This window comes from Penicillium expansum (genome assembly GCF_000769745.1).
Source record: "Penicillium expansum strain MD-8 chromosome Unknown contig174, whole genome shotgun sequence".
Lineage (NCBI taxonomy): Eukaryota > Fungi > Ascomycota > Eurotiomycetes > Eurotiales > Aspergillaceae > Penicillium > Penicillium expansum.
In genome coordinates this window covers 151,286-172,922 of record NW_015971243.1, presented here as the reverse complement: position 1 = coordinate 172,922, position 21,637 = coordinate 151,286, and the positions used below count along the sequence as shown (strand labels likewise).

At 49.4% G+C, this 21,637-nt stretch overlaps 9 protein-coding genes across 9 annotated transcripts; 5 read left to right on the top strand and 4 right to left on the bottom strand.

The window, feature by feature from the left end:
* Positions 1 to 865: 865 nt before the first annotated feature.
* On the top strand, positions 866 to 2,671 carry PEX2_053700 (Amidase; the record flags this gene model as incomplete). Its single annotated transcript, XM_016742644.1, has 5 exons — positions 866 to 1,135; positions 1,186 to 1,597; positions 1,653 to 2,261; positions 2,315 to 2,503; positions 2,556 to 2,671. 5 exons carry the CDS (start codon positions 866 to 868, stop codon positions 2,669 to 2,671), a joined length of 1,596 nt encoding a protein of 531 aa, XP_016600895.1.
* A 965-nt stretch (positions 2,672 to 3,636) lies between these two features.
* PEX2_053690 (Glucose/ribitol dehydrogenase) lies at positions 3,637 to 4,566 on the top strand (the record flags this gene model as incomplete). The annotated part of the gene is made up of 1 exon (XM_016742643.1): positions 3,637 to 4,566. The coding sequence occupies one exon, from the start codon at positions 3,637 to 3,639 to the stop codon at positions 4,564 to 4,566; it is 930 nt and encodes a 309-aa protein (XP_016600894.1).
* A 201-nt stretch (positions 4,567 to 4,767) lies between these two features.
* Positions 4,768 to 5,565, bottom strand: PEX2_053680 (SDR family oxidoreductase; the record flags this gene model as incomplete). Its single annotated transcript, XM_016742642.1, has 1 exon — positions 4,768 to 5,565. The coding sequence occupies one exon, from the start codon at positions 5,563 to 5,565 to the stop codon at positions 4,768 to 4,770; it is 798 nt and encodes a 265-aa protein (XP_016600893.1).
* A 417-nt stretch (positions 5,566 to 5,982) lies between these two features.
* PEX2_053670 (uncharacterized protein) lies at positions 5,983 to 7,053 on the bottom strand (the record flags this gene model as incomplete). Its single annotated transcript, XM_016742641.1, has 2 exons — positions 5,983 to 6,653; positions 6,717 to 7,053. 2 exons carry the CDS (start codon positions 7,051 to 7,053, stop codon positions 5,983 to 5,985), a joined length of 1,008 nt encoding a protein of 335 aa, XP_016600892.1.
* Positions 7,054 to 7,466: 413 nt separating this feature from the next.
* PEX2_053660 (uncharacterized protein) lies at positions 7,467 to 8,232 on the top strand (the record flags this gene model as incomplete). Its single annotated transcript, XM_016742640.1, has 2 exons — positions 7,467 to 7,655; positions 7,723 to 8,232. 2 exons carry the CDS (start codon positions 7,467 to 7,469, stop codon positions 8,230 to 8,232), a joined length of 699 nt encoding a protein of 232 aa, XP_016600891.1.
* Positions 8,233 to 8,498: 266 nt separating this feature from the next.
* PEX2_053650 (glycoside hydrolase family 55 protein) lies at positions 8,499 to 11,165 on the bottom strand (the record flags this gene model as incomplete). Its single annotated transcript, XM_016742639.1, has 5 exons — positions 8,499 to 8,880; positions 8,941 to 9,033; positions 9,085 to 10,270; positions 10,321 to 10,779; positions 10,832 to 11,165. 5 exons carry the CDS (start codon positions 11,163 to 11,165, stop codon positions 8,499 to 8,501), a joined length of 2,454 nt encoding a protein of 817 aa, XP_016600890.1.
* Positions 11,166 to 13,048: 1,883 nt separating this feature from the next.
* On the top strand, positions 13,049 to 17,359 carry PEX2_053640 (uncharacterized protein; the record flags this gene model as incomplete). Its single annotated transcript, XM_016742638.1, has 2 exons — positions 13,049 to 13,170; positions 13,237 to 17,359. 2 exons carry the CDS (start codon positions 13,049 to 13,051, stop codon positions 17,357 to 17,359), a joined length of 4,245 nt encoding a protein of 1,414 aa, XP_016600889.1.
* Positions 17,360 to 18,122: 763 nt separating this feature from the next.
* On the top strand, positions 18,123 to 18,749 carry PEX2_053630 (uncharacterized protein; the record flags this gene model as incomplete). Its single annotated transcript, XM_016742637.1, has 2 exons — positions 18,123 to 18,244; positions 18,413 to 18,749. 2 exons carry the CDS (start codon positions 18,123 to 18,125, stop codon positions 18,747 to 18,749), a joined length of 459 nt encoding a protein of 152 aa, XP_016600888.1.
* A 605-nt stretch (positions 18,750 to 19,354) lies between these two features.
* Positions 19,355 to 21,237, bottom strand: PEX2_053620 (fungal specific transcription factor domain-containing protein; the record flags this gene model as incomplete). The annotated part of the gene is made up of 5 exons (XM_016742636.1): positions 19,355 to 19,944; positions 20,003 to 20,292; positions 20,339 to 21,041; positions 21,093 to 21,173; positions 21,222 to 21,237. 5 exons carry the CDS (start codon positions 21,235 to 21,237, stop codon positions 19,355 to 19,357), a joined length of 1,680 nt encoding a protein of 559 aa, XP_016600887.1.
* Between the last annotated feature and the right edge of the window lie 400 nt (positions 21,238 to 21,637).

The window sequence follows — 21,637 nt, the reverse complement described above, 5'->3', positions numbered from 1 at the left end:
AGTTTATACAATATTCCCGAAGTCAATCATTCGCGGCCCGTTTCCTGGAGCTAGCCATTAGGACGACCGAGCAGGGATGCCGGTGAAGCGTCATCATGTACGGAGTAGTCAAGGTGAAATTTAATCAACGCCATCCACGCGGCTTGCGGTACTATCACATGAAGCTACCCGTGGATAGTGTTCCTGGTTGTCTTAAGAAGGCGAATTCATGGTGACTCGAGGATCAAGTGAGAAGAGAAAGATTCTTCCAAAACCTGCTGCACAGAAAACATCTTCAATGACAAAAAGTCAGTCATAATTCGTGAACCAAATAACCCCTTCAATGCTCGTATTGTCTATATACCAAGGCGTTCAGCACATGCAAGACGGTACCATGCACGGCCAAGATCCAGACTAAGTAAAGCCACTTTACCTTCCTAGGCCGGAAACGATTCGCGTAAATCCTGACAACTGTATACCTTGATATCAAGTTAGGTTGATCGAGGTAATTGGCAAAGTGGCAGAGGCGGCAGAAGGAGAGAATATCCTGATGGCTTTCTTATCGACAACTCTTTCTTCCAGTCATAACAGTGAGAGTTATCAGGGTTGAAGAGGCAGGCCAGAAGCCAGAAATAACCCTGGATGTCTGAAAGGGGAAATATTAGTCTGTGTCTCACTTACCCCTCGTTATCGGCAGTTGATTGCTGGACTCAGATCTACCGACGAGCTAGTTAATCACGCCATTCACGTGCCTGCCATTATGGTCCGATATAAACTCCAGTATACTATTGGACCCGCATCCGGAATATAAAAGGCTATACTTCGATAGTTATGAGTACGATTTAGTATACTATTATCCACTTTTTTTTGTACTACCCCTATCACCATGTCGTGGGAATTAATTGCCACCACAAAGCGCCAGGCGCTCAAGGATTCAATCCCAGCAGAATGGGTGATTCCTGCTGCCATTTTCCCCCCTGAAGATCAGTTGGATGTGACCACTTTTCCTCGGGAATCCGGATTTTTCACTGAACGCGAATTGGAAATCACCTCAATTTCTGCTATCACGATCCTATCCCATTTATCTTCAGGGTCATGGACGTCAGAGGAGGTGACCAAGGCGTTCTGTAAGGCTGCGGCAGTAGCACAACAATTGGTATTTGTCGCCTGCAAATACAATATGAGCAATTTCTAATTTTCACTTAGACAAACTGCTTGTCGGAGATATTCTTTGGCAAAGCTATCGCGCAGGCTAAGGAGCTCGATGTCTACTTTCAGCAAACCGGAAAGACAAAGGGTCCCTTCCATGGCCTGCCTATCTCGCTTAAAGATAACTTCAACTATATTGGCTATGATTCAACTATTGGATTTACCTCTCTGGTTGATAAACCAGCTACCTACAATAGCACGATCGTCGATCTCCTGCTTGAAACCGGCGCGGTGCTCTACTGCAAAACTAATGTGCCAACCGCCATGATGATATCAGAGTCTGTGAACAATCTTTTCGGTCGCACGGTGAACCCCCAGAATCGTAATCTCACCACTGGGGGTTCATCTGGTGGAGAATCTGCCTTGATTGCGTTCGGTGGGAGTCGGCTTGGTGTCGGCAGTGACATCGGTATGTATCAAGTCATAAACGCTATCACGAAGAAATATGCTAATCATTCTACTAGGTGGCTCCCTTCGTATGCCGGCCGCCTGCACTGGCACCTTCACCATCCGCGCCTCTGCCGGGCGCTTCCCCAACTTCCGTTCGCGCGCCTGTCTGGAAGGCCAGGAATCTATAATTGGCGTTAGCGGTCCGATAGCCAAGACTCTAGAAGAGATCGTTTTCTGGTCTAGCACCATTATCGGCCTACAACCCTGGATCCGCGACCCGAAATGCCTCCCCATCCCCTGGCGCTCTGTGGAACTGAAGAAGTCTCTAAAAATCGGAGTCCTCTGGAACGACGGATTCGTTTCCCCGACGCCTCCTGTTGCTCGTGGACTCAAGGAGACCGTCGAGAAGTTAAAGGCAGCTGGTCACGAGATTGTCATCTGGCCGCCGACTGAACACATGGAGATGCTTATCACACTTGGGCGCTTGTTCCTCGCAGACGGAGGGAAGTCCGTACGGGATCTTCTCGAGCCTACAGGGGAGCCGTTCCGCTCGGAAATGAAGCCCTACGAGGACGCAAAGGAACTAAGCGTGCACGATCTATGGCAGATTCATGTTAAGCGCAACGCTCTCTGCAAATCTTACCTAGACCGATGGAACGAAGCTGGCATTGATGCTCTTCTAGGTAGGTCCATCCGCTCCAGCGAGGCAATCTTCTTTATTAACCAGGTTCTGTAGGTCCTACGACACCATACAGCAGCGTCGAGAACGGCAATTTTGCTTACGCCGGGTACACATGTGTCTTCAACCTGCTCGATTATCCGGCTGTTTCATTCCCCTGTGGTGCGAAGGCCGATAAATCGATTGATACACCATATACCGATCATCAGGCACTGAGTGATATGGACGGGAAGATTCAAAAAGATTGTTAGTGGCCCATACTTCAAGACTTGACGTGTTCAAATTCTAACAGTACTAGACTCTGCCGACTCCGTACATGGCATGCCAGTTAGTCTTCAACTGGTTGGCCGCAGACTTGAAGAGGAGAAGTTATTCGCGATGACGGATGTCATTCTTAAGGCTGCCGCTCTGTGAACATGACGAAACCTTACAACGCACTCGGTCATTGGGGCTCATAATGGAATCTTCGAATGACTGTCCTGGCGATAGTAGTAAAAAATTGTGCGCCATTCTAGTCGAGTGCCTGTTGTACCAGGACGAGGGCGACTGGGTGAGAAGTACTATTTTCGATTACGGAATCGTTGCCTGTCGAGATGCTATCATAACGAGGCTGGCAGCTCGTACGATTGTGGTCGAATCTATGATCAAAACTTACTACTTGCTACTTAGTTTTATTCTGGTAGTCAATCCAACTCCCTTGGGAGTGGAAGAAGGCGATGGATGTGTTGTAATTGAAGAAATCTGTCATGACTCGTACTATATATATCGGAGCCTGGAATGTCTGAGCGTAATGCTCAGATATAGTGGTCTTTTTGGCCTAGTTTGTAACTCGCCAGTCCAGCCCTGGGCAGGTTGTAACAAAATTGTTGTTTTTATGAGGGATCCAAGAGGCTATATATAATTTCCCGACCGACTTTCTGACTTTACCATCTTCTTATAATAGAATAAGAAAGGGCCTCAAATATCAGACTATATTTGAGTACAAGTCTACTTGCCGATATCCAATCCTAAGGTCGGATCGGCCCACTCCGATGAATGTCCTGATGTCCCCGAATCCCCCGCTTTGGCGGAAGTGTCCCGCCTCGCAGCCGCTTACCCCCACCATCTGCACGTACTTCCAAATCCAGAATCCTTTGGATAGCACTCCGTACTTCAACCTCACCGCTTGGAGTGATCACCGAGGGGATTCTCTTTTCCATACTGAACTGTTATACTCCAAATGTTCTAGATTCCCCCACATGGTTTCCACTTCTTGTTGCCCTCTCTTCGTCCACTATGAACTGTCTTATCCTCTAATCTCGAGATCCAATTTGTTGCATTAACCTCTACGGAGTAGGTAGACATCAATTTATCTCGGAATCTAGCATTACAGAATCAACATGTCTGTCGACACCTTAGCAGAAGCGAGTGAGGACCAACGAGCCTCGCTGACTTCCCGAGTCCTTCCTATGATGACTTTGTCGAAGGGATCAAGTCCTCTCACTCGGCCCCTCCCTCCAGTACCCTTTACATCTGCTCGCTCACGAGCGGAAGCGCGATTCCAAGTTCAGGGTAAAGCCATAGTCACCGGCGGAGCAGGAGCACTAGGCCTTATTTCTGCACAGGCTCTCCTGGAGCATGGACTCTCGTCGCTGTGTATCATGGATCTTCCCAGGACATTGGAGACATCAGAAGAACAGATTCAATCACTAGCATCGAAATTTCCATCTGCCAATATAACCAAAATCCCCTTAGACGTGACATCAATGGAATCAATTCAAGCCGCATTTGAGCAGGCAGAGAACACAATGGAAGGCATCGATATCCTCTGCTGCTTCGCTGGGATCCCCGGCTGCCAACCATCCCTCACAGTAACACCCGATCAGTTCAACAGAGTCATAGACGTTAACCTGAACGGATCTTTCTTCTGCGCTCAGGCAGCAGCAAAGCGTATGGAATCATCAGGCAAAGGCGGGTGTATCTTATTCACTGCGTCGATGTCGGCGCATTATACAAATTTTCCACAGCCGCAAGCTGCTTACAATGCGAGCAAGGCTGGAGTCGCGCATATGACTCGAAATCTGGCTGCTGAGTGGGCTGTTCATGGGATCCGAGTGAATAGTATTAGTCCCGGGTATATGGATACTATTCTTAATGCCGGTGAGAGCTTGGCGAATGTTAGGAAGATATGGGATTCTCGTTGTCCAATGGGCCGAATGGGAGATCCTGAAGAGATTACTGGGGCTGTGGTTCTTCTGTGTAGTCAGCGTGCAGGACGGTACATCACTGGTGCTGATATTGTTATTGATGGGGGGACTTTGACTCTGTGACAAGATATTGTCAATCTACATGATAGCCATGGAGCTTGCATCGAGTGCTTCCCTTCCTATTATCAGGTTGATGTCCCTGTGTCAGTTTGCTTCTACTTCTCGAATGGCAGTGTTTTTTTTAAGATTTGTTTGTATTTTTCATTTTCTAAATACAAAAGAGATGACACAACAGCTTCTCCATATCTTCAAAGCAAGCCCTCTTTACCGGCAAATGTAACCTCCATCAATCCGCAGATCCGCACCAGTAGTGTAAGTGCTAGCATCACTAGCGAAGTACACATACGCAGCCTTCAACTCCTTAGGGTCACTTTGACGACCCATAGGAATCAATTTGTTCCAGCCATCTTGAATATCCGCAGGCACAAAGTCTCCCAGTCCCGTATTAACGTATCCAGGAGAGATACTGTTGACACGAGCAAAGTCCCTCCACTCATTCGCCAGCGAGCGAGCCATGTGAATACAACCAGCCTTAGCAACATTGTATGAAGTCTGTTCCTGTGGGTAATTGACGATGTGGCCAGACATCGAAGCAGTGATCACAAAGCTTCCCTTGCCGTGTTCCTTGAAATGGGGGCCAACAGCCTTGGCACAGTAGAAGACCGAGTTGAGATCGGCCTGGATAATGGTCTCCCAGTCCTCAACTGAGCCGTCGAGAACACCAGCGTCGGCGGTGCGGCCTGCGTTGGCAATGAATGAGTCGATCTTGCCGAAGTCGGCGATCACGTTCGCGACCAGCTCTTCCACTTCGGTCCATTTCGATGTGTCGCATTTGTAGGCCTTGGCTTTGACGCCGTACTCCTCCTCCAGGGCCTTAGCATTAGCTTCAGCTCCATCGCCGCGCGATAAGTATGTGATGGCGATGTTGCCGCCCATTTCAGCACAGCCACGGGCTGCTTCGTAGCCGATTCCGCGGGCGCCGGATGCGCCGGTGACGACCACGACCTTGCCTTTGAGACTGAACAGGTCTTTGAGGGAGCTAGCCTTAGGAATTTCGATCATGGTGGGCTAGAAGGGGGAGATATTTATTTTGAAGATGGGTATAGAAGGGAAGACGGAAAGATTTGAGAATTGTTGGTTTGGATGATTGAAGGGCTGTAGAAGGATCTATGTATTATTTATACCTTTCGACCATTGACCGGAGGCTCGGATCCAACTTCCCACTGTGTACAACTTACGTTTCACTCTCCTCTGAGATGTTGTTGTCCTTCTCCACTCGGCGGGATACTCGGCGGAACAATGCCGCCACAATTTCTGTGGGGACTTGGGAGGGGATCTCTCAAATCATTCTTGATTTCAGTACGGAGCACGGAGTAGATTAAGCAAAGTTAAAAAATAGCAAACGCATTAGGGGGGCTAGCCACACCACCAATAACCTAGACCGACTCTGAATTAGCACAATCCCAACGCAGCGAACAATCAAGGGAACCCCACCTTCAAAGGCATGCTGGACAAGAAAAAGCTATAACGTCCACTGGTCTTGCAATGCTCCGATAACTTCTCCAAATCAAACATCTCTCCAATAGGAGTTCCCCAACCTGCCAGCACCCACTCATGCAAGTTGAAATTTGGATCCGCATGGGCACCTCTAATAGGCGCACGCTCAAAGCTCGGTGCGTCACCAGCGACAGCAGAGAACTGATGCTCCCATAACCACCGCACCATCCCCTCCGTCGCTTCAACGCCGCTAAAATCTGGCGATGATCGTAGTGCCAGGTCCTTTCGCTGCTGGTCGTCCAGCTTGTTGTATGCAGCCGTGAAGCCGCTGCGGATGAATAGAATGTCACCCTTTTGAAAATTGAGATTGCGATCTTTGACTACTCGTTTCAGGTTCTCGAGGGTGATGGCCTCGGATTCGAGGGCGGAGATGGAAATTGAGTTTGTGGTGGCCCATTCTGCGTAGTCGAGGAGGACGCCGCGGCCTGTTATTCCACCGTGCTCACATATAGCTATATGGGGAGTTTCGGTTAGCGCCAAGTTGACCGGGTAAGTATCTTGAAGCTGGTTCGTACAGTGAATTCCAATAATATTCGAGCTCTCTATCTCTTCTGTGGTATGTCCGTTATAGAACTGCCGGGACTTCTGGTTTGCTAGATGTCACCAAGTAGTAAGTAATCATCTCAAACTCAAGCCATAGACGCTCAATAACATACCATAATGTCTAAACCCATCCCATTGGGTAGACCCCTGGCTATTGAATGTCAGGATGTCATCATAAACACAATTTGGATTCCGAAGAACAAGCTCCTGCTTAAATGGATGGCGATTAAAGCTAGGGTGCGAAGGCATGCTCAACGGCCAGTCAAGAGAGATTCGCACGCCAGTTTGAATTTCCTTCGCGGCTTCGACAATCCGCTCAGGGGTGAGGAGGTTCAATGTCCCAAGTTGGTCATCTTTTCCAAATCGACCCCAGGCATTTCCCCGTGGGCCTGTTGGGTCTAATGGAAGGGAATCGAAAGAGATGACTGCGCTGCTGCTTGCTTTCGTCATGGTATTAGGTTGAAATTAAGATGAGGCCTGTGGCTTTTTCTCCCGGAATACCCGACCCCTCATATATGAGGCCCCAGATCCCCGGATTCCCCGCGCGCGGACATGAATCCGAGCGGCAATGTAGTTTCCCGTAGCTTTGAGGTATTTAGGCTATTCTTGCATTGATGTTCAATTTCATTGGAGCATTAAAGAGTTTTTTTTTTTTATGTTGAGGACTTATGATTGAGGAACATATGAGGTGTAAATATGTCAAGAAAGTCGATGCTTGGAAGTACCCGCGTCCCGCATAATCCAATCCCAATCCCAAACAAACCCCCGTCGCTCACTACCATCCCTTGTCTATCGCCGTATACTTCTTCATTGGCACTGTTGTGATGCAAAAGACACCCACAGAGGATCAGCAGCCGCTGAGCATGGCTGCACCACAGCAAAATCCCCCACGACCAGAGCGAAAGCGACAGGATCGTCCGCCCCATGAATCTCCATCTTGGCGTCCCTGTAACGCGAGAAAATGGACAGTCCTCCAGACCTCTACCAAAGGACGAACTGTGAAGAAATCTGCAAGCTTAGGCACAAAATACGAAAGGGGGATTGTTTGCGAGGTTGCTCACCCCTCAGCTCCTTCCATCTATCACCCATCCGAATTAATCTCTAATGGTCTTCCCCTAGTTCCATCCTGACAGCTTTGCCGCGCTACGTCGTGAATACTCTGTCCTATCCATTATTTCTCAGATTCCCTCCCCGATTGGCCACCCTCGCATCATAAGCGCCGATTTCCAATCTGGCGTCCTTGTGCTAGGCTCGCCAAAGGTCTACTGGACACCACTTTGGCGGCGTGTCAACGAACCAGTCCTTGATCTAGATTCATTGCTTCAGATGAAGCGCGAATTGCTCGACTATGTTCGATTGTTGTACATCAAAGGTGTTGAATATAAAGTTAAGCCGAACAATCTGTTTCCTATCAGAAAATCGGCTGGCGGGTGGTTACTATATTTGGGCGGGTGGGCAGAGACGGATTTCTGTTCGACACAGGATCGAATCCAATCACCTGAGTGGAAGGCACAAGAAAAAGAGCAATTGGATGAGGTAGAGCGGATGTTTACTGAACTCTCTGCTCGTGTGAATGAAAGGGATAAAGCCATATGTAAGGATGCGGTTAAACACAACGATCAAGGATAAGGAAAAGGTTTGAATGATTAATGAATTAATGAATTAATGAATTGAATAATTAATGCACGAATTGGAATGTCTTCTATTTTATCTAATGGAATTGGCGACAGATCACATAAAATCCATCGGCTTCAAGGAACAGACCACAGGGATCTACATTACGCACTCAGCTTAGTTTACATAGATCTTGAATCTGAAACTAGCATAGCATCGACATATGTACTGGATAATAGATGACACTTGAGACCTTTCCCTTCCACAAAAACCGTGGGACTCTAGAAGGTGAAGTATGCAATAGTAGCAGCATAGGTAGCCAGATTGTCGCCAACCGTCGCCAATGCAGTACCATCCTTCACAATCATATAACTTGTCCCAACAGTATTTAACCCATATACCACCAGTCCACTAGTACTGCCCTCAATGCTGAAAATCATGCTTTGGCAATTCTCCGGAAGGGGGAATGTGGAGCAAGTGGTGCTGTAATTGTTGAAAAAGCTGTATAGCCCAGCTCCGTAGATGTTGACATCCTTGGAATTGAGAATCCGAAGACCAAGGGCATTGCAGTTTCCGCCGAGACAGCTACTATAGTTGGGGTCATTGAGAGTCGAATTAGTGGGGTATGGGCCGTTGGCTGCGTTGGGATTTGGCTGGTAGTATCTGCGTGAAGTTGGTTAGGACAAGAGATACGTGGGCACTATCATGTATAGGATCACTTACGGCGTTTCTGTCTGTATGTAACCTCCCACAATTGAACTTGCGCCTGAGAACTGATACTGATACAGCGAGTGATGCTCGGATCCCGTTCCGTATCTTGCGCCGGTGTTAGTTATGAGAGAGCATGGTGGGGATTCTGTCACTTACAGCCAGACATTCTTTCCCTCTACCAGGAGACCACGGCCAGTATACACCGAGATCTGAGTATTGGTCGGGCTTTCGAGGTCATGATCGGCGGTCCACAGCCAAACATTCTCCAAGTAAACACCGCTGGCAACTTTGGTGATGTGCATGGACATGTAAGCAACCTGGCAGGCCGCAGAGACAGCTGCAGTGGTCGGGCACTGAGCAACCTGCTGGTTAGATCCCTGGAAGCCTCCAATTCGAGTGTGGACATCCCAAATCCCAGAACCCGACGTCGCCGCCAAGTTCCACTCAATGAGTACAGCACCCGGCGTGGAGCCCGAGGTGCTCACAATCATGTCAGACCATTCAACGAATCCGGATTCTCCAGATCTACCAATTTGAACCACAGGGATGGGATTGGTTATACTCGACCATACACTGCCTGTGGCCATGATGACAGAATATGCCTCGCCGACAATCCGAGAGCCCGGCGGGACATAAAGAGTGCTGGTAACTTTGTACGTTCCTTGATCGAAGAACACGATTTTGCCTGCAGACGCAGCAGATGTCAATGCGGATTGAATGGCTGTCGTGTCATCGGTTGAACCATCTCCTTTAGCACCAGCGCTTCTAATGCTGACAAACGAAGCTACTGGTGATTGCTCATACTGAGGCTTGGACTTGGTAAAATATCTGTTCGATCCACTAGCAAGCAAAGCGCTAGGACGTTTTGGTGCAGTGAAAGAACCTTGGAAGTTGGTCGGTCCGTTTGGAGTATATTTGTGGCCTTGTCCCCAAGCGCCAATGGTCGTGGAACCCGTCGAGCCAGCAAGGACAGTGCCGCTGACGCCTTTGACTGCAACTGGGACGTTCTTCAGATTTATGTTCTCCAGGATGAGACTCCCCGTTGATATTGTCGAGCTCTGCCAAGCGGTATCGACAAAGGTAGGGCAGTTTTCAATGGTGCTGTCAAGGATGTTGACTGAGCCAACGAGCTGGGCTCCAGCACCACCATTGTTGATTGAAATAGCAGTTGTGCAGTTAAACAACGACAGACCTTGATAAGTCCACCCCCAGTTCCAGATTTGGGAAATTGCGGTCACTGCGTTTGAAATGACCAAGTTCCGCATGGTGAATTGCTGGTTGCCAATATTGGCACCATAGAGACCACCAGTAATTACCACATCGGTCATCCAGCCGCCAGAGCCTGATGTTGCATTAGTATAAATAAACAAACAAGTTCAAGTGCCGGCATACCATTCTCAATGAAGATACCCTGGTGCTGAGTTCCAGAAGCAGAACTCATAGCAATGACAACATTCTCGATGCTAGAAGCTTGGCCAGTCGGCCAGTGAATACCAGTCGCAGCAGTACCAGCAGGGATTGAAGTCAAGTCCAATTTCAAATTGCGAATCTGTCTGAAGAAAACATTTGTCGACGTCCAGCCCTGGTTTCCATCGTTCTGGTATTGGTCGCCGTCAATCATCCCGAGTCCGACAAAACCTGCGGTTGCTTTTATGACGGGCATTGCATTCGGGTTTCCAATCAACTGGGTGAAATAGTAATCAATGATCGACGTTGAAATCAGGTACGTTCCTGATGGGAAGTAGACTATCGCGGGGGTCGTGGTGGAGGATTGTCTGCTTGCTGGGCCAAATCGACCACCGGCGCTTATGGCCGCATTAATGGCAGCCGTATCGTCGGTCACACCATCACCTATTACTACTTTAGAATTGATGAGTGATAGTAGTAATCATTGGATGCTCACCTTTAGCTCCGTAGTCTTTCACGTTTCGGAAGACTTGGTAGCCAGAGGGGTTCGAGTTGAAGGCTGCGACTCCTTGATGGGCGATGTCTGCTAGCCAGTACGCACTGTCTGCTGCTGCCGCTGCTGCAACGGCAGATTCGGCATTCACGGCAGCTTTAGTTCCGAAACTTATAGCAGCCGAGGCAATCTTTGTTGGAGCTAGACCGAAGGATGTATACTGCTCAAAAGGGAGCATGGCAGAACTGATTATATCATCCACAGCGGAAATCTCTAGCAGCTGTGCATTGGCACAAGCTAGCAAAGAGATATACTTGATCATAGAAGAATAATACATCTTGACCCTGAATCACTGAGTAGGTAAGTCAGCGAGACGGGTGCTTGTGAGAGCCGGGGAAACATGGCTTATGTATAGCCACCTGGACAATAGCCTCGATCGGATAATGCAGGCATGCGCATGACAGAAAAGGGATGCCTACAACTGCAGCTAAAAGAAAAGCAAATCCTGGAATCCCACCCCAAAATACCACTCGAGATGGGGAATAGATAGCGAGTGACTGCAAACCAGGGATATCCATTGGCTATTTATTTTCCGGGGAAGTCCATTTTCCCGTCACGCCGTGGTCTCTGTCGCATGATATGAAGGCGCCCAGGTGGAAATGAGAATGGGAACAAATAGTGGTGATCTTTCCCCACAAGAGATGAAGTTCCCTGCCTTTAGCTGCATGTCAGCCAATAGTCAATCGAGATCTGCACATCACATTGTCCAGTAGACCCAAGCTAATCTGCTAGTTTATCGTGGGTGCTTCCCGATAGGAATGGAATGTGACTAGTTGAGAATTCCATCGCAGCTACTTTTCGGAGTATGTGATATGTGACTTCGGGGTATGTGTGTGACTGGTTGGTAAGAGAAGAGAACCCACCGGCCCAGGTAGGCAATTATCCAGGGATTCATGCTCATAACCTTGAATTTTCAAGTGTCCTCCAGGGCTAAATCTGATTAACTTAAATGGAAATAAGGTCAGCAGACCCACGGAACACCACGCCCTAAGTGCGGGGAGACAAAACTGAAGGCTCAGGTACTTCTATCTTATAGGTCACAGTCACCTTTGTTCACCTTGACTCGGACTTTGAAATACTCAAGTGGCAAACTTAGATCGGTAGGTTTTTTTTAGTCACTTGCAAGGCGTGCAGCTCATCGTTCTTGGCCTCTTTTTCTCTACCTAGGAAATAGAATGTGCACATATATCACCAAAAGTCGCTTTATATATTTTCCGTTTCAAAGGGAAGGCTCGATGGTTCGGAACATCCGGCGGCACTCAAACTCACTAGCCAAATTTGTTATGCGCATATACTCAGACTCTCCCTCACACAACAGTATCCGTATCCTCTATATTCTTCTCGGGCTCCAGTGTGTCTTGTAGTATTGCTGAAGCGGATCTTTCTTCCGTTTGTCAAGGTCAGCGATATCAAGAAGTGACTGAGGGTTTATCTGAGCACAGAAACGTTTCGCTCCATCTCATGCTTCATTTGCTAGAGAAGATGAATGGATTTTCCCTCAAAAAAGACCATATCACATCCCCCTTTGTCCAATGCGGGTAAAACAATAGCTTGTAAAGTCCCGAGCATAGACCTTTGGATGCCAAGAGTTATCACGTGATTGCTTTTTTTCCGCCTTGGATGCTTCCTGCAAAAAGAAAAAAAAAATAATAGTCGTGCCTCCCTTCATTGCGTCGTGGGATATATCGGTATTCGAAGACAAATATCATCAAGGACAGCAATACGTCCTGGATCTGTCTTCGATCTCACTTCTCCCTACTCGAAAGCTCCTTCGTTGTGCTGACAGCTTCCTGCGCGACGGATCGCGAACGTGTCACGGAACCGCGAATACCACCGGACAACCACATCAAAGACGTTAGAGACAAATTGGGTTTTGCTCTCTCCACGATTGATAATCTTTAAGTGGAGGATAATCATCATCAAAGCTGTTGCTTTTCGAGTCGGTGCGGAATCGGAAAGAGCCTCGCCGCACACAGAAAGCTCCCTGCTTCGATTGCCGCAAGTGAGGAAACTCATCACGGCACCACACCAAGGTCCAGTATTGCATCGGATTTGATTTAGCGCTTTAAACCGGGTCACATAGATTCCGAAGGATACTAGGCAGCTCGCGCAGTTCGGGCTTGCAAGCATACAATCAACGGTGGTTTTCATACGGGCAATATGTTGAAACGTGGAGCTCAAGGCCCTCATGGGTCTAAGGAAGACGAGGGTGCTTTCGGGATGGCCAGTACCCCGGATGAAAAACCCCACCGGGCAACAGCGGCCCAGTTAGCCAGCAGAAAGTAAGTGATAACTGAAATTGCGGCGGATGACCACAAACTGACCGAAGGTCTCTTTGAACCCTCTAGGATTAAGGATGTCCGCAAACGCCGCGCTCCAACTCCCACAACCGGTGGAGGCGCATCTGATGCGTCTTCGTTCAACCCTTTTGCATCCGCGGTCCCGGCCGCGGCATCAGCACCTACCCAGTCGACTGGGTTCACATTTGGTCAGACTCAGAGTCAAAGCTTCCCTGGGGCAAGCTCAGGGCCTAGCCAGGGTGGGATTTTCTCGTCGGGCACTAACGGCCAGGCGAGTGGTCAGGCGTCGTTTGGGTTCAGCGCGGGCCCTACCTCATTTGGATCTGCACCGTCAAGCAATCCTTTTTCTGTAAACACATCATTCGGCGGAACTTCCCAGTCAAGTACCAATGGATTCAACTTTGGGGGATTCAATGCCGGAAACCAATCCGCTCCGTCGTTCGGTGGATTCGGAGCACAACAGAACACAAGCACTCCAGCAAAGCCCACCCTATTTGGGCAGTCTGCCGCACATATCACTTCGCCTGCCGATGACAGCATGCAAACTTCGCCTGATACCAAGCCCAAGGGAGCTTCCATGTTCTCACCGAAGCCAGCCGCAGGTCCCTCAGCACTTAGCAATCCATTCTCGAATCTTTCGGGGCAGAATGCTTCCAGCAATCCATTTGCACCAAAGACAATTGCAGCTGAGAAACCAGCCGACAAGCCTGCGGAGACCCAGCCTTTCAAGCCACTTTTCGGGTCAACGCCCGCCGCTTCAAAGCCTGCGGATGCAGAGAAACAGCAGCCGACAGCCAGCAATCCATTTGCAAACCTGTCAGGGCAGGCTTCAACCAGCAGCACTAACCTGTTTGCCCCGAAGACAACGGCAGCGGAGCTAATTCCTGCGAAGCCCGTAGAGGCGGCAAAGCCTTTTGGTGCTCTTTTCGGGTCGACCTCCACTTCTCAGCCCTCGGGGCCTGCTGGCAATCTGTTTGCGCCCAAGCCAGCGGCAGAAGAGCCGAAGGCAAGCAATCCGTTTGCGAACCTATCAGCGCCGAGTTCATTTGGCGCTTCGTCCTCACCGAAGGTTACAGAGACCGAAAGTTCTGTAAAGGCTGCCGAAGCACAACCGTTCAAGTCCATGTTCGGTACACCTGCAGCATCGAAAGTTTTGGAGGCTGGAAAGGAACAGACGGCTGCGCCAGCATTTGGGAACATTTTCTCGCCAAAGCCAGCCGCTGAGAACGCAGCTGCAAACCCTGCAGCGGACCAGCCGTTCAAGTCCATGTTTGGTACACCTGCAGCATCAAAGGTTTTGGAGGCTGGGAAAGAACAGACTGCTTCGCCGGCATTTGGCAATATGTTCTCGCCAAAACCTGCTGCTGAGAGTACGGGTGGAAAGCCATCCGAGGACAAGCCGTTCAAGCCCATGTTTGGAACACCTGTGGCTGAGAAGGAACAATCAGCAGCGAGTAGTGTTTTTGCACCGAAGGTGACAAGTGAAGGGCAGACTCCTGTACCTGCCAAGACCTCACAATTCGGCTCAATGTTCGGGGCGTCTCCTGCACCGTCGAAGTTTGGAGAAGAAAAGACAGCCCAGGTGACACCTAGCAATCCATTTGCGACCCTGTCAGGGCAGAACGCGTTCAGTAGTCCATTCGCGCCAAAGCCGACAGGACAGGCTGCAACGCCCCAAGCACCGAGCACTTCTCTCTTTGGTGCAAGCACAGCAGTTGAGATCAATAAAGACAACAACATCGCAGCAGCTCCGAATGGCTCATTGACTAGCCCATTCACCGCTGGGCCTAAGGTGTCAAATGAAGCTCAAACGGAAGGTGCGACGAAAACTACCACACCTCATGTGTCGTTCGCGCAGTCTCCACGCGACAATAAAAACTCGTCTTGTTTACCTGTCTCCTCTTCCTCTTCCTCTCCTCTCCCCTCTTCCTCCTCAACTTCTACTGTTTCCAACACTTTCACTGCTTCAGACCCTGACAGTCTTTTCCCTCGACCTGATAATCCTGTGTCAATTGAATATCCTGTATCAACTGAAGATTTTGACGCCATGCCGCTCAAACGTCTTTTCCCCGAGAAGAATCGGGAAGAGCTCAGGGATCGAGCCAACTTGCTCATGAAGATTGGCGTCTTGACTGAGTCGTTCAAGCGTGAGGTCGCCAAATGCGATCCCATGACAGATGATATTGACGAAGTCCTCATTCTTTACGCTGAAATTCGCCGTGAGCTTGGTGTTCCCATTGGGTCAACCAACCCTGAAGAAGATGCCAAACGCCCTGCCACCAACAAACCCGATGCCCCCAAGAAAGCGACAGATGGCAACGCGCCTTCTCAGGTTCCTACCCCGCCGGCATTTGTGCCTCCTGCTCTTAATGATAGACGCCCAGCACCTTCTAACGGGCCTTCTGGCGGATCTACTACTTCCTCCAAGTTCGCGCAATCATTCTCCGCTCCGGCTCCGGTAACTACTTCTGCTGGCGCTTCTTCCGCCTCGATTGCTGGTCCTTCATCTCCGGCCGCGGTTCCTGTTTCCGCTGCTCCTGTCGCTCCGACTAAGCCTTCTCCTCCCACTGCCAGCCCTGTTGCCACTCTTGCAGCCCCCCCTGCCGTTGGACTTCCCAAGTTTGGCGATGCAGCCACTTCAACCACTACCTCTGCTATTGGAGCCCCTAAGTCTGGTGGTGCGGCTACTTCGACCGCCGCCCCTGCTTTCCAAATTCCCAAGTTTGATGGTGCGGCCACTTCAACCGCTGCCCCTGCTTTCCAAATTCCCAAGTTTGATGGTGCAGCCACTTCAAATGCTCCCTCTGCTTTCCAAATGCCCAAGCTCAGTGGCCAAGCTACTGGCGTCAATTTTGGCGACCAGTTCAAATCACAGTCGGACAAGACCCTCGCTGATGCAAAGGCCATGAGAAAGGCTGCAGAGTTTGACTCCGATGAGGAGGATGAGGCAGAGTGGGAGCGCAAAGATGAGGAACGCCAACGCGCGAAGCGCGCTGAAATCGAAGCTGCAGCTAAGAAGCGTGCCGTTTTCGTTCCCGGTGTGGGTTTCAAGTTCGCTGATGATAACACTGAGGAGCCTGCTACATCTGCCGCCCCTGCCACCCCTCTACAGGATGACTCTGCAGGTACTATCACTCCCACCCCTGATATCTTCCCTCCCTTTGTTACTCCCTCGACCGCCGCTTCTACTAGACCAAACGGTACTCCCTCTGTGTCTTCCTCAAAACCCCAACCCCGGTTCCCCACATCATCATCTCCTCAATCTTCTGAATTCTCGACTCTCGTTGGAACAGCCCAGCGTTCGCCTGCAGATGCCGCACTCTTTGGGGGGAAACCTGGATCCCCGCCTCCTCTCTTCGGTGCATTTGGTGCGGGTCCTCCTAGCTCCTCTATCGGCTCATCGGTTTTCGGATCATCCGCTAAGCCGGTCCCAGCCTCGCAGAACATTTTCGGCGGGCTCAAGCCGACCTCACCGAAACGCAAGACCTCCGCAGATGAAAGTGACAACGACGATGATTCCCCCGCAAAGAAGCCGATGTCCTCTCAGAACATTTTCAGCGGGTTCAAGCCAACCTCGCCCAAACGCAAAGCCTCTGTTGATGGATGTGACAATAATGAAGATGATTCCCCCGCAAAAAAGACGAAGCCGTCGCCTCCCCCTTCTTCTGTTGGCGCCAGTATGTTTGGACGGGTCTCCGCTGCACCGATGGCTCCTTCGACCAATTCCTCCCCACTGCCCGTGATGTCCTCCACTCCCTCGGCCCCTGCTACTGACCCCATTTCCACCTCCACTGAAGATGAGGACGGCGAACCCGGTGAAATTTTCGATCTGACAAAGGGCAACGGCGGCGAAGAAGAAGAAACTGTTGTGTTTGAAGACAAATCCCGGGTTTTCAAACTTGAGGATAAGTGGTACGCCAAAGGAACCGGTCCCGTCCGCCTTCTGAAGCACCCTGTTACTGGACGTGCGCGGATTGTTGCCCGTGCCGACCCGAGTGGAAATGTCACCTTGAATATTCTCCTGAAGAAAGAGTTTGACTACAAGCTCACCACCAACAGTGTCCAGTTCCTGGTCCCCAACGAGACTGGGGAACTCAAACATTGGGCCGTTCGAGTGAAGGGTGAGAGACTGCAAGAGTTCCACCAGCTGATCAACGAGATCAAGAACTAGATATCTCTCTATCTCTTCTCCATATCTTTTCCATCTTTGTCCTCCCTTTCGGGAGTGTATGTTTATGTCCAAGCGCATGGCCAAGGTTTGCATATGCGTTTTCTGCCTTTGTGGTTCGGTCTTCTTTTTCGATCTCTTGCTTTTTGTTGTTGTTTTTTGGTGCATCGACCCCCAACCCCCTTGGACGAAGTTAGCCCGGCTTCACGCAGTGGGCCAGCTTCAAACCCAATGGCACCGGTCTCTTTTCTTTTGAACCCAGTTAGAGCCCTGGTGAGTATCTCCCTGGGACCACGGGCTCCAAGTCAGACGAGGTTGGCCCGGCTCCACGCAGTGGGCCAGCTTCCCAATGCCATTTGTCTCCTTTCTTTGAGCCCAGTTCGGCCCCGGTTGAGTATCTCCCTGGGCATACCACGGGCTCCTAGTCGAATTTTCCTCTTTTTTTTTTGTGAAGATAATGGGGTCTACATTGTATTTCTGTGAAAGTGAATAAAAATTGATCTTTTTTCTAATTTAAATATACCGCTCTGTAATAGTTTAGAGTAAATCTAACTGATCCAACTAACAAAGGCCTGTAGACCCTGAGGCTGATTTTCGAGGCCCGAGACCCCGGTAGCGCCTAAAAGGGTTGAACTAACTCTCGCCAAGTCAAGAACTAACTTTCCTCTCCAGTTCTCCTACTTCTCTTTCAATTCTCCTTTTATTTTCTTCTGCTTCTTGGCTGTCACTCGTTAAATTTACCCCAATCACTCATTCACAATCCAAAATGAAACCCATCACTCTTTCTTTCCTCCTAGGCCTCGCCAGCCTCACCACAGCCCGCACCGACCTAGAAGGCTGCGTTTCCTCGGAAGTCATATTCGACCACTACTACGCCAGCTACCTCTGGTACGTCCCAGACAGCGGCGAGATTTGCTCATTCCTTGACTGCGGCGGCGGCCGCGCACCCCCAAAGACTACCCAACCAGGATGTCCACAATACACCGGAACCGCAACGCTTACTCCCGACTACCTGGAGGGCTGGGGGCCCAATGGCAAACAGGCTGCCTCTACAAGCACCGTGGCATCGACTGCTTCGTCGACTACTGATATTGTGCTTGCTTCTGCAACGCAGACTTCCGAGTCATCGGACTCGTCTTCCGCGTCGTCTTCTTCATCCCCGTCCGGCACTCAGACTGCTGATAGCATGATCACCGATGCTCCCTCTAGTCTTACGGCGGTTGCTTCCTCTTTGAAGATTTCTACCTCATCGACCTCGAACACTGGTAACGCTACTTCGACTTCCGCTGCAGCGACCAGCTCGTCCGCTTCCAATGCTGCTACTACCCCCGCCTCCAACGTGGCTGGTATCATGGCAGTGATGGCTGCTGTGATCGGGGTTATGATCCTATAATTTTAATTTGATATGTACTCATATATTGTGAGAATTGGACGAAACTTACCTTTTGGGAGAGGAGACAGGATGGAGTCTCGATACACAGTTCGAAATGCGACCGCTTGTAGAGATTTCCCAAGCCAAGTCCCCTTCTCGGCAATGCACAAGCCCACTCCCTATGTAGCACATAGCACCACTACCAGAAGACGAAAGAACAGTTTGAGCCGCATCGCCGATCTACGAGACCCGCCCTCTTAGCGCGACCCAGACCTGGGGTGCTCTCCACATCATGTACTTTTAAATCGCGGAGATAGCGCGTGGGTGTTAGCCCAATGACTCAATCTGCGATTTTTGGCCATCCTAATTGAAGTCACTAGCGCCGGAAACATGGCTTGAAGCATGGGGTATATGGGAGTTGGTATTGAGGTGAAACCACGGCGTGTGTTTTTTTTTCGCGATAAACGAATCAAAATAGTGCTACATGTAGTAATTGAGGTAATTTATTTAGTTCTATCGATCCTTATATTTAGAAATAACTCATTATAACATTGAGGTATGTACAAACAGATGGAAATCCCCGTTCAGTCACCCACAGTGGGCGCCTAGACATAACCGAAAATTGACTACATATATTGTCCATATATCGGTGGAATTTCACCAAAAGGAAACAGCACATCGAGGGGACAATCCATCATGAAATCGTAGTCCATCGGGGCAACAGTGGTGAGCAGGGATTTCCGTTCCAGTGCCTCTTTTCTCTGCCGATGCATATTTTTGATCATTTGCGCGCGATTTCTCATCCTTCCAAATATCTCCGGCGACTCAATAGACTTTGAATCTTTTGCAATGGCCTGTTCGAAGACTGGACGTTCTTCTTCGAGCTTGCGAGCTATACTATCGAGGGTCTGGTCGAAGTCTATTATGCTTTCGACGTATGCTCGATCCCATCCGGGGTGATCATAGAGAGAAAGCTGGGACAGAGTGACGATTGCCTTTCCAAATTGACACATCATGCTGAACGGGAAGAAAGGGTAAAGGGCGGATGGGAGGGAGAGGATGTTTTGGAAAAAGGAAGTTGTCGCTTCCAGGCAGCGGAAAAGTAGATCCAATTGCATGAGAGGATGATCGCCGTAGTTGGTCTTGGGGATCTCGTTACTGAGGGAAATTCGATAAAGATGCATCTCCAGTGTGTTGTAATGAATCTGTAAAATGGCTGTCTTTGTTGTCAGATCATTTGTTAAATTGTGCGCAAAGACAATAGCACAACTCACCAGAGTTGGGTGACTCGCTCGGTATGCGAGCTTTAAGTTGCTTAAGCTCGGCCTCAAGCCATCGCACGCTTAGTCCAAGAGGCGGAGGCGCTGATGAGACTGATGAAGGATGGAGCTCGGTGTTGTACAGTGTGTAGTGAATCCTTTCTGCAACGTTCATCAATCGGACTAGCTGTACCAGAAAGTTATCGGTAGGATATTCTGCGATCTGATCTAGGACATTGCAGCATTCGTCTGTGTATTTTGTAAATCGAATAATCGGGCCCAAGTCTTTCACACATGTCGAGAGCCTTTGAAAAATTAGCTTACGTCCAGCAAGACGAACGGTACACATACATGGTAGTTAGATAGTAACACCCAAGGTAGGTGCGTCTCTCTTCCAGTGTGCGAACCGGATTATGACGGTCCTCATTCGTAGTATCCTTCAAATAGGTCAAAGGGTAGTTCAAGCTTTTCTGGTAAGCCATCTCTTGATTTAAGCCTAAGCTGAAGGATTGCGCCACGAGCAAGTGTACATTTGTATCAAGCTGGGCAGTGCTTCGAACCAAATGTTGAGGCTCTTCAGGTTTAGGCCCTTTGGGGGGTTGATCAGCAGGTCGCGGAAAACGACTGACTGAAATGAACCAAGCCACATTGATAAGAAGGCCCTGGAGCAGATCCAGGCCATGCTCTCCTTTTATGACGATGTGCTCGGCGATATATTCTTGGACTGCATCCGCAATTTCTCGCTGGCGTGGGGCATTTTGGCACGCGACCATTGAGATATTCAGGTAGAGGAATGGTTTCTCTCGGCGTAGCTCCTCTGCAGTGACTTGCGGGGAGATCATGAGGAAAGGAAAGAGAGGGAACATTTTCTGGAAGAAGACTTCCATCAACAGCTGGCCTTCGGCTTCATCAGGGGTAGCGGTGTTCTGTTCAAACGTAGATGATGATCTCGTTGCTTGGCCACTTTCTAATCGTTCTCTGACATTTTGTTCCGAGGCGGCCAGCAGGGCGACCATGCGGTCTAGTTTTTCCTCCAGTGCAGCAACATCTCTAGCTAAAACGTCAGGGGTCTCTTGGGTGAGGTTTGATAATGGTGAACACTTACGAGTCACTGGGGGTTGATTTCTTTCCACGACGATGGGCTCCGGGTAATTGAATTCCACATTCTTTTCCCAAGCGACGACAACTGAGAAAAGTTAATATGTATCAAGTATAAAACCACCTGTATACTCACCGTTTACAAGGACCATCGGTTTCCGGGAAGCATCGTACCTTGGCCTTGGCACAGGTCATGCATGCTTTGGGGTGACGGGTGCCAGCTCCGTCCTCCATGACGTCCTAGCATACATATGTAGCTGTATGTACCGGTGCCGCTGCTTTCTAGAAGCGCTTTAAGTCCTTTTCACTAAGTATTTCACAGGGTGATTACTTAGTGACCTAGATTCTTCCAAGGGTACTTTGGTGAACTATGATAATACTTCGTGAACGCCCAGCCACTTGCCTGGGCGCTAGTGTGATTAGTAATTTAGACGCTTACATAAGTCTTAGTGGGCTACTCCCACCTCTTGTTCAATTGAGATATGGCATTTTTCATCTTTTATATTAGCATGGTTCGAAGCATATACCAAAGCACTGTTAAGCTAGTACAAT